The 11,382-nt window shown below is 42.0% G+C and overlaps 1 protein-coding gene across 3 annotated transcripts; it reads right to left on the bottom strand.

Moving 5' to 3' along the window:
* Nucleotides 1-3,138: 3,138 nt before the first annotated feature.
* On the bottom strand, nucleotides 3,139-11,363 carry LOC141757180 (urea transporter 1-like). 3 transcript variants are annotated; one of them, XM_074617495.1, is made up of 10 exons: nucleotides 11,071-11,363; nucleotides 7,356-7,472; nucleotides 7,066-7,255; nucleotides 6,767-6,895; nucleotides 5,674-5,803; nucleotides 5,521-5,589; nucleotides 5,254-5,401; nucleotides 4,889-5,023; nucleotides 4,212-4,261; nucleotides 3,139-4,106 (listed from the first exon to the last, which is right to left on the bottom strand). In XM_074617495.1, the coding sequence occupies exons 2-10, from the start codon at nucleotides 7,465-7,467 to the stop codon at nucleotides 3,870-3,872; spliced, it is 1,200 nt and encodes a 399-aa protein (XP_074473596.1). In that variant the 5' UTR covers nucleotides 7,468-7,472; nucleotides 11,071-11,363; the 3' UTR covers nucleotides 3,139-3,869. The 3 variants fall into 3 exon arrangements, with proteins under 3 accessions (XP_074473596.1, XP_074473595.1, XP_074473594.1); XM_074617494.1 differs by lacking the exon at nucleotides 11,071-11,363 and adding an exon at nucleotides 7,674-8,584; XM_074617493.1 differs by lacking the exon at nucleotides 11,071-11,363 and having other exon boundaries at nucleotides 7,356-7,479.
* Between the last annotated feature and the right edge of the window lie 19 nt (nucleotides 11,364-11,382).

Here is an 11,382-nt window from a genome sequence, read left to right on the forward strand (position 1 = left end):
ATAGTGTACATTAGTGTTGTCATTGTGAACATGTTAGTATGCTTTAGCACGTAGCTCAAAGCGCCGCTGTGCTTCAGTGCATTGTCAGTATATGATGAGCTGGGATGACAGCGCGTTGGCTGTATAGAGCCTCCCAGAGAAACTAGATCTAAATATGACAGCTGCTATTCTCACTTGGATAATGTGTGGTTTGATGTGCCATCATTAAATATAGCAGTAAAACTACAATCATTATTTTTTCTTATAGGCATAGTCCCACATTGGTACACTCATTTAGTAACGGAACTTGTGAAAGTAAGGGATTTAATTTACTAGCAATGGTTGAAATAGTCTGTATTCAGAGGTTGGACATCCCCATATTGTTAGTATAAACTCTAGGTCTTCTCACCCTGTTCTTGTGCCACTCATGCTGTTGTTATTCTGTTGATAATGAACCGTTTTCAACAACACTTATAAAACACTTTGGCCTACCTTGTTATGTGAGACTTGCTGTCCTTAACTGACAGACACCGGAGCAGACAAGCAGCCAGTACAGAGACACAGATGCTATTTCTTTTCTCTGCATCTTGTACGTGACCGTGTGTTGAGGTTTCAACCCCGTCTCTCTCTTCTCTGTGATGTTTTGTGGGAGCAGTAGAGGAGCTGCTTGCCTGCAGGGGACTCTGGAAGGTGAATCACTCTGCTGTGAACACGGGGGAAGTGACACCAACCTCATCTCACACCATCCCACTGCCAGCACTTATCCTGTCCTTCAAAGGTTGCCGGATGAATCAACGTTGTGTAAAAGGCCACAGAGAAATCCACTGACTAAGGTCACTCTGACCTACAGGCGCGGTGCATTAGAGAAAATATACAGAGGAAAGTTTCCCTCTGTAATGACTTTTAGAATATTAAACGGTTTGATTTGAGGAGTTAGTGGGTTCAAATGCAGAGCGAGAGAGAGAAAAAATGCACATTAGACATTCAAGAAACTGTCATAACAAGTCATATTTTATCACCAGCCAAGAAAATGAGATGTTCTCATTTTCACTTTCTCCCCCTGCCCTCGTCTCGCACCTTCTCCCCCGATGTACCGCACACCCACACATGTCTGGGAGTATGACTGTCTCTTACGTGTGGCGTCGGCTAGACTGAAGCCATGTTGGTGCACCAGATACACAGACAGGCAGATGGCAATAAATACCCAGAAAGGTTTACTCATGAACGATGCAGACAGAGACCCAGACAGAGCTCCTTATATCAGCTGGTGGCTTCTTTTCACAAAGAAATCTTCTTGCTTGAGGGGGAAAGAGCAGAAAGGTTGTCCTCAAAAGGGGAAATGAGGACAGGGGACAGATAATGGCAGCAGAGGGCATCTGAGGACAGGGCAAGAAGAAGTAGATAAGCAGAAAGGGGTTTTTAAAAACATGTCAGACCGAGGGAGAAGCACCAAAGGAGAGGTAAAGAGAAAACGATAAGAGAAAACGATCGGACCGATTGTAGTGCAGACAGCAGTGATGGATTATGGGCTGGCAGAGAAAAAGAGTGTTTTTGCTGGGGGAGCACTTTATGAAACCTCCCCTACAGCTCGCTGTCTGCACTGATGAGATGCTCCGCCGCATTTTATATCAACTCACAGCAACCACTATAACTGTGCTGTTTAGACAGGAGGAAAGACTGTTCCTCTCTGCTTTGTAACACAAGACTACATTACATTTAATGTATATTATTGCAGACAAAGCTGATATACATAATCACATTCCTACATTCAAATGTGCTGTGTATTTCCTCAGTATTAGATTTACATGCGACTACTGAAACCACTAATCTTGTTACTACTTGCATTGTTTTTAACTGATACTGTAGTTACTTGTGCTATTACCACTACTGCTATAATTAGTGACATTACTGCTTTTGCTAATTTTAATGTTATGCTGACATCTGATTTTATTTTATTAATGATCCCCATTAGTTGGTGCCATAGCAACCAGGTAATCTACCTGGGGACCACATTAAAGCTGCGGTAAGCAGAATGATTTTTGGCATCATTGGGCAAAAATTCCATAATAACCTTTCAGCATATTTTAATGTAGGGAAAACTAGACTTCTGCACCTCCTTACGGCTCTGTTTTCAGGCTTTAAAAAAATAATCTAGTTTTCACAATTTGAGGGTTACCTTCTAGACACAACCTCTGGCCAGCAGTAGTCAGAATCACTTCACCGGCTGTGTGTCTCAAATACTCGCTGCCTTGATAACCAGCTGCACACGGACCACAGAGAGATGTGTTGAGGCTTTTTAGGTCTGGTAGAATCTAATGTTGTCATCTGTGTTGGTCCAGTTCGTTAGCTTGCTTCCGTGGCTGTTTGTACGCCGATTTGTTTCATATATGGCCATGGTCGAAATGGGCAGTGGACAGGATCGAACCGACCAAAACAAAAACAGACGTTCCGGACCGTAATGGAAATTTTAAAGGAGAACATACTGGCTGTAGCATTGTTGTCTGTATTTCAATTTAGCTTGTTTCCTTAATCTATGATGACATACAGTATCTTGGTCATTTTATCATTTATTACAGTAGATACATTACATATATCAGTCCTTTTAATTTGTTACCCTATACCTGTTGATTTAAACATAACCCCCTGATCATCTCACATTCTCACATTGTCCCTCTATATTTTTACCGCTTAGCTACCACAAGATGAATCCCATTATCATACCACCTTGGATGGAGATTAATGTTTGTTTTTGCTAGTTTATGGCATTTAAATGATGCACATGTGCTCATGTTGGTGTATGTGTGGTTATTCCTTAAAGCCACTGTCTTAAATGCGTTTTTTGTGACTACGTTTATTTAATCTGTACAAATTTGTTGACAATACATAGCTGTTTTATTCACTGTACTCAAACTAATACCTCTTTTATGAAATGGCATATAGTAAAATATTCGTATATATTAAATACAGTAAACCTGTGTTTAAACATGCAGTAATCATTATTAGTGAATGTATAGCAGTGGCAGCTTGTTATGAACCGTCCTCGCCACTTCTTGCAGGATGTAAAGGGTTCTGACTCATGTAGACTACCATGTGCAGCTTCCACGTGCCTTCTGCAGATACTCACTCTCCTTGTTCAGCTATCCAATTATGAGGCTCGTATTGTGAGCGAAAAGTAGTTTATTCTGTAACGGGAAAAATAAACAAAACTATATCCATATGCAACGATGGACTATCAAACACTGACCAATTCTGCTGAAAATAACTGAAATACAGTCTATAATCTGCGGTCAGAAAAACAGTTGCTCCCCATCCTGCTCCATCGAAGCCCAACTTGCACTAATCAAACTTAAAGGGACACGTCCAAACTGTCCAACAGCAGGACTAGACTGGAAGAGCACAAGTCTCAATACGGCAAAACACACATAAAATGCATTAAAGCCCATTCTACGACATGACTAATTACCTTCTAATGCTTATTAAACATTTGCAATGGCACAACACAATGTACTTCTGCAATGAGAATCAAATACAAAAAACTGTAAATAATACAACATGGCTCTTACAGTGTATAATAGTAGGCTATACATAGTATATTTACATTTAAAACACAGTTGCAGTATTGCACTGTAAAGCACAATCACAGAAAAACTGTGAAACATCATAACAGTAAAGATACTGTAAACAGGTACAATGAAAAGTCAGTGTTTCCTTGGGAAGTGCTGCCCTCTGCTGTTTAGAAGAGCTACACTGCATAAAAAATGTTTGCCATTTAGAAAATATTTCTCACTACAATGCCAGCCATTCTATATAAGAATACCAAGACTGTATATAAACATACTTATATTTAACACTCGGAGAGGTTAGAGCATCTCAGATCCACTGCAGCCCCCCTATGATCCACTACCGACTGGCCCTCCATCCTTCAGCATGGCCTCTTCTTGGCCACTGCTCTGCTGACTATGCTGAGCTTCCTCCGAGGCCTTTAATTGTCTCCGGTAGCGCCGGTTCTCCTCGGGGTAGGAGACCGCAGACAGAGGCAGTCTGCAGATGGCTGTGATCTCAGTGGAAATGAGGAGGAAGATGAGAGTGGACAGGCAGAAAGGCCACGTGCAGGCCGGTAATGCGAGCTGAAAGGGGATGTCATAGGAGAGGGGGAGCGTGACACATGATATGAGGGATATTTGGGTGTTCAGATTATAGAGTTTGACTTGCGAGGAAAGTTTCTTACTTACCACAGACATCAGTTTGGAGATCGCTGCAGTCATGTATGCGCAGAAAAGTGCTGGAAGGAAACATTTCAAAGTTAATGATAATAACGCGTGATAATAAAGCTAGAGTGAAGATCCTGGCATCATATGAAACTAGAAAAACCTCAGGAATTTGTTGGTACCGACCATGTCATACTAGCTTCTAGTACTAGTCGGGAAGGTGGCTAAATTACGCCCCAAACCTATGCTAAATTTTGGCGAGGAAAAACTGGCATGGCCATTTTCAAAGGGGTCCCTTGACCTCTGACCTCAAGATATGTGAATGAAAATGGGTTCTATGGGTACCCACGAGTCTCCCCTTTACAGACACGCCCACTTTATGATAACCACATGCAGTTTGGGGCAAGTCATAGACAAGTCAGCACACTGACACACTGACAGCTGTTGTTGCCTGTTGGGCATATTTGCCCACTCCCATGCTGATAAGAGTATTAAATACTTGACAAATCTCCCTTTAAGGTACATTTTGAACAGATAAAAATGTGATTCATTTGCAATTAATCACGATTAACTATGGACCATCATGCGATTAATCGCAATTAAATATTTTAATTGATTGACAGCCCTAATTTTTTAATGAAAAGCATTTTCTGTGCGGCTACCTGAAGGAGGACAGTAATAATGCTGTTGGTCAATCTTACCACATATTAGAGCCAGTAGATGGGTTTGCCATGTTAGGACATAGAAGACCCCTCCGATGGCAATGCAGGAAAGAGCGCTGTTATATCCCCACAGCCCCGAGTAAATGTCCTTGTGAGGAGCTGCGAGAGCAAATCCTGCACCACCACACATCAGAGACGAGCTCAATATTCACCATGAGATTCATTATTTAACAGCAAACAATTGTGTCAGATTTGAAAACTCAAAGTCAACACACAGACAGACTATACAGCATTATTTGAGAAAACATGACTCATTCTGGTGCCCTTTGAAGAGCCACAGCTCCTGCTGTAGCCTCAGCAGACACATTATGCGTATTTCTATGCAAATGGGAGAATCTTTTTACCAGACAGCATGCCAGCAGCAGAGCCCCACATGGCATGGAAACAGATAGTTGGTGAGGAAAGCAGCAGGGCCAGAAGGATGAGACCTCCTGTCCAAGGACTGTCGCAGCCATACACCTGGCCAACACCAACCGGCACTGACAGGAATAGCTGCAAATGGAAAACCTCCATTTACTTACATTTTAAACAATTTAAAAAATGATGACATAAGTGAAATATAGCTACTTTATTGTGTGTAGATTTAAAAATTAAAAAAAATCCTGTTATACTTGAGAGATATCGAGGCTTTCCATGGAGCCATTAGGAGGGTGCAGATGGTCATTTGGCCGCATGTCCACCTGAAATTGAAGAAAAAGTAGGTTACATTTTCATTAATCACTGTGTATGTGCACATTTGTTTGTATAGCAGGGCTGTACCGTACCGCTGGAAAGTAAGGGTGATTGGCTCCTGTAGCTGCAACATGTAGACACACCAAAATATTAAAAGGCAGGGTGAAGATCGGCACGTCCCATTTACTGGCAACTGAGGACAAAGCACTTGAGACCACCGGGCTGTGAACAGAAGCAGGAAATGAATTACTGATTGGGCGGAAAGGCAGAACTGTAACATGCTGACATTATGATCCCACCTAGATTGATCATGTTTAGAACTTGAACTCTTGTGCAGCTTAATAAGCTAGTTTATGGCTCATGAAACGATCCATTTCTACTGGAAAAATTGTCTTTTTACGAGACAAAATGTCTGGAAATTCAGGATTCTGGTTTTAAAATGAGTCAGTCGGAAATGACGTTTTCAACCAACTCGTAAAAAAAAGGTGCAGTGTGTAGGATCTGACGACAGTGAGGTTGCAGATTGCAACAATCCTAACTCGTCAAATACTGCCGACTTTCAACCAGGATACCGCTGTTCGTGTCGCGTGTGAAACTAAAAGTAATTTAAGTTATTAAAAGTAACTTATTTTGACTGTTTCATAACCCTACCTAAGTGGTTGTGTTGCCTAAACCTAACTTCCTGTGAAAACAGAAGTTTATTTTGAAGGATACTATGCATGTAACAAGCGTATATTGACACGCCGTCCCTGGTCTGTCAAAAAGTAACGCAAGAGGGGTTCCCCATGCATCGGTCTCCGATACATGACCAAGCGACGGTATTTGACGAGTTGGGAGTGAGACCGGATTGGTGTAGGAGAAGTACGGTGGCCGACGCAAAAACGTGAAAACGCGAATGTCCCTATCTAGAGCCAGTGTTTGGTTTGTCCGTTCTGGGCTACTGTAGAAACATGGCTGCCGGCTCCGTGTGTAGATATAAACGACTCATTCTAAGGTAACAAAAACAACGACTCATATTTTTTGCTGATTATATACAACAAAGAAAACATACTTGTTAATATTATGTTCCATTTCTGCCAACAGATCCCCCAAAATGCTACACACTGTTCCTTTAATTAGTCAGTTGTCATTTCAGCCCAGGTGGTAAAGTGTGTGCAATCAAATGCATTTCAAGGGAACACTTACCACAACATGGACATGAACATATTTGGCAATAACAGCCACCAGTACCAGCTTCCTCTGGCGGAGAAAACAGCCATCAGTATGCCGACCAACGTTCCATTGTAGCCATATAAACCCGCTGATATGGCCTCCCTGCAGTGAATGTGACAGATGTGCAAAACACACTTAAACAAGAAACAGAATGAAAATAGCTCAGTGTGAGAGCTAAAGCAAGTGTAGCCCCAGGGAATAGAAGTGGATAATGGCTTAATGGCAGGAAGTTTTTTTTAAAGATGAAGTCAGATAAGGAGATGCTATCTAACCTGTTTTGTCCCAGCAATATGGCGGACCCAGTGGAGACAAAGGTACCCAGCAGACCGTTCAGAGCCCACCAAGGGTTCTGCAGGAAGAGGCCGGCCGTGATGAGGAGCCCACTGAGAGGGTTGTTGACGAACATGACCTGGGCCACCCCTCGGAAAATCCAGTCCAGCAGCTGGATTACCACAGCCTGTCCTGTCATTGAAGCGTAGTGTTTTTGATTTCTCATCGTCTAAATTACAAAAAAAAAGGCTTAAACTGAACCCATGTGAAATTCTATAAGCTCATCACCTACTTTTCACCCACTGTCCACAGAGATGCATGTCCCCGGTGAAAAGCCCAACACCTCTGACGAGAAAGGAACGAGCTGGAGGTTCTTCGTGTGGAGGCTGGTAGCTGTTGTCCATACTTTCTGTCATTAGAGTTGATCACAGTTGTCATTTTAGCAGCGGTATTGCATTTACTCTCATAACTGTAAAAAAGTGTATTTTTTTTTATCATAAATTGTACTAAGTCACACGAAAAAGTTGTTTGCAAAAAAGTTTGCATAATTAAGCAGTGATCTATTGTTGATGCACCATCCGGCACGCTGAGTGACCCAAATCAAACGCACCCAAGTTTGTGCGTCACCAACAGGTGCACAGCATGGATGTATAAAAAGAACTGGATACAGCGTTGGAGGCAGCCCCCGTTCATTCCTATGAGTTGCTCAGTGGCGCATGATGCCAAAATGGCTCGACTGCCGAGTGATAAAGTACCCGGATCATCCGGCAATCTTCAAAGAGCCGGCCCTTTTAAGTGAACAATGGGAGCCGGCTCCCGTCCGAGAGCCGTTTTTAAAAAAAATATTAATTCAAGGCCGAATGATAGGATGATCTTCTCCGCCGCACGGGCACTCCATGCACTGACTGTGACTGCGCTGACGGTGTACAGGTACAGAGCAGGAGGGAGAGGAGGAGAGAAAGAGAGAGAGGAGTGCGGTGCGCGAATAGCAGACAAGATGAGTGACAGTCGGAAACGAAGCAGCATGTAAAATTATGGTATTCTGGAAATTATAAGGTTTAGTATAATTATATTGAATAATTTAAGTGATACATGTGCACACATAGTAATCATAGGTTAAAACTGCGCTAAATTTGGCTGAATTATAAAAGGCAGAAGTAGTAAAACGAAGAGCCGTTTGGGAGCCGAAAGAGCCGGCTCTTCTTGGTGAGCTGAGCCAAATGATCTGGCTCACTAAAAAGAGCCGGATTTCCCATCACTTTAAACCATCCCCGGTCTCCCCTACTGTATATCTTATAGAGCAATCAGAGTTCTCTCTATTGAATGCAGCAGCAGACTTTGTTACTGCCTGCTGCCCTGCTGTCTTCACCTCCTCCCTCTCTCCCTGTGTTCCCTGAATGAGCTGCAAATATGAGATAGTCAGCAAGACGCGCGAGACTACATGACGTTATTCCCAGGTATGCGCCAGGAACACACTGCGTCGTGCGTAAAACCGGCATATGGCATGATATGGCGACAGATGAGCCTTCATATGAGAGCAGACAGAGGCTGTAACAGTGTGTGTCTCACGGCTCTGCGTTCACCGAGGAGCTCTTACCTTCAGTGAGGCCTAAACAGCAGAACAGTAGGAAAAGCAGTAGGAAAAGCACCAGGTGTAAATAATAAATGAATGATGGCTGGATTCCATTTAGCTGCTGGATGTTTCAGGTTACCTGGTGCATGTTTACTCACTGTCACTCTCACCTGGAACACTTGAATTGAACAGAGCCATTGTTAGTCAAAAATGTCTGCTGTTAGAGAGAGGCCTGTTCTGACTAAAGAGACCTCCTTCAGCTCAAAGAAATGTTTGAAAACTTTGAGGAGCGCAGTGGGACAGAGAAGCGTATTGGACTGGTTATACTGGGACAGAGACGCTGAGTTGTCCACTGGTTATTTTCAGTGTCGTGGCTGAATATTTAGATGATTTCGACAATGTGGATGAGCTCTTGGAATTAGATGGCCGCCCTTGAGCCGAAGTATACGGATATTCAGATTTCACTTCTTCTTGGACTTGGACACAATAACAAACAGACCGGATCAAGTAGAAGGTAAGACACATGTTTTATTTCTCTGTAGGGTTTTCCTTTCCATAATGTTGTTAAGACACTTAAAATAACAATCTGAGCTTGTCGGTGGCAAAAACAAGAACTTTTAGTGGACGTAACCAGTGGTCTGAAAAAGTGAAGCCAATGCTGAAGTGCCTTTAACTTGCATTCTTTCTAATAGCCAGCAGGGGGCGACTCCTCTGGTTGCAAAAAGAAGTCTGATTGTATAGAAGTCTATGAGAAAAGGACCCTACTTCTCACTAGATTTATTACCTCAGTAAACATTGTAAACATGAGTTTATGGTCTCAATCGCTAGTTTCAAGTCTTCTTCAATACAGCATGATGTTCATTTAGTAAATTATGGTCCAATTTAGAGTCAAATAGACCATAAAGCAGGGGATGCTTTAGGGCGGAGCTACCTTGTGATTGACAGGTCGCTACCACGGCGTTGTCCGGTCTGGGAGTTGTCCGTGTTTTCGTCTTACAACTTTAAAGATTTCTTATGCCAATTATGCCAATTTCACAAATGTCTAACAGGATAAAATGATGAAGTGAGGACATTTTGGACATTCTACTTAATTAGTAGTAATTTTACTTTTACTTGTGTATTCTAGTACTCTTTTCATCTCTGCATTTTAGCACAGGAAATTATACAAAACAGGTTTTTCAGTAAACTAATATTGTCAATTAATGTTAACCACTCTTCCCCGATCTTATTGTCGCCTCCCTGCACACAAACCAAGTGAACATGATTCCTTTTCCTCCCTCGGGTGGAAACAATTCCAACAGAGAAGTGTGAGCTAAACTCTAAACTTCACTGTCAGTTCGCCGCATCGTTTTCTATACTTTCAATTTAAATATATATTTTTTGAAGGAGCGATCAAAGCAGATTTCCCGGAGAGCTTCCCACCGTTACCGTCAACATCCCCGGTCCAAGTTCTCGGCATGAAAGCCAGGCTGTGTTTCTGTTTGTGAGTGAGCGCTGAACCTCTTGATCTCTCAGCTCTGTCTGGAGCCTCTTTCTCTCTGTGCCACAATACTTCTTAAGAATCAACAAATATGGAAGCTGCTGAACTCAACTCTGCAGTAACTTTTGTGATTGAATGTGCGATCAAATATAAAACAATCACCTGTTATCTAACCGTGTCCAGAGGTAGTTCAGACCAGGAAACTGTTATCTTCAAACCATCAGGTTGTTATGGCCTTGCAAATCTGTATTTCTTGATTATTGTTTTGTGTTGTTTCCTCTGCTTTTTGCATTTTGATAAGGCCCTTGGGAGTTTATTTCTTTCTCTCTCAGTACTGCAGATTGTCACTCACTTCCCTCTTTAATATCAGGTGCAGGGTCGGTGCTTATTCATTAGGATAGCTTGTTGAGTGATGGCAGCACCTTGGCTAATGGTCTGAGTTTTACAAAGTCCAGCCAAACTCTGGGTTTAATTCTCCAATAAAAGATAAAACGAGAACATCCATCTTCATATCAAATCAATCAACCAATACATCCATCAACCAGTAGGTAATTTAAGTTAAAAATCAGTGCTGCATTTTGCCATACTTCTCAGTGTGAACACACTTATGCACTCAAGATAGCAAGTGTAAGTACGGAAGTATGCAAATTAAGACGCAGCATATGTTTGAGAACTACCTTTGCAAAGGCGCAACCATATTTTTCTCGCAAGCCAATTAGAGCAGATTGGGCTTTTTCAGGAAGGGGTCTTAAAGAGACAGGCACTAAAACAGAGCGTTTCAGACAGAGGGCGAATACAGGTATATTCAGACAGACAGTATGAACATTTTTTTTTAACATTAAAGCATGTAAACATGTTCTATTAGAAACCCAAAATACAAGTATGAACCTGAAAATGAGCATGATGTGTCCCCTTTAACTTCTTATATAATACATATTACAATAAATGTCTTACCTTCTCTGAGTTGAAGATAAATCACAGCTCTGTTATCTACCAGCTTAGTTCATAAGAAGGCATACATACTTGATTAAAAAAGCCACATGTAAAGGAGTCTGCATGATGTTCCGTAGCCTTTTCTTGTCTATATTAAAACCTTAAAAAACTCTCATTGTTGGCTCTTTAGCGGAGGACCCCTGCCTGAAGCAGACCAAAGTCTCTCTCTTTTCATCTCCGCAGCTAATCAGGGATAAGAATGTTCTTATTAGGGAAGTATTTCCTGCTCGAGCTAAACAGAGGCCTTTGTTTCTAGAGTATCACCCTCTGAGC

This window comes from Sebastes fasciatus, chromosome 19, assembly GCF_043250625.1.
Source record: "Sebastes fasciatus isolate fSebFas1 chromosome 19, fSebFas1.pri, whole genome shotgun sequence".
Taxonomy (NCBI): domain Eukaryota; kingdom Metazoa; phylum Chordata; class Actinopteri; order Perciformes; family Sebastidae; genus Sebastes; species Sebastes fasciatus.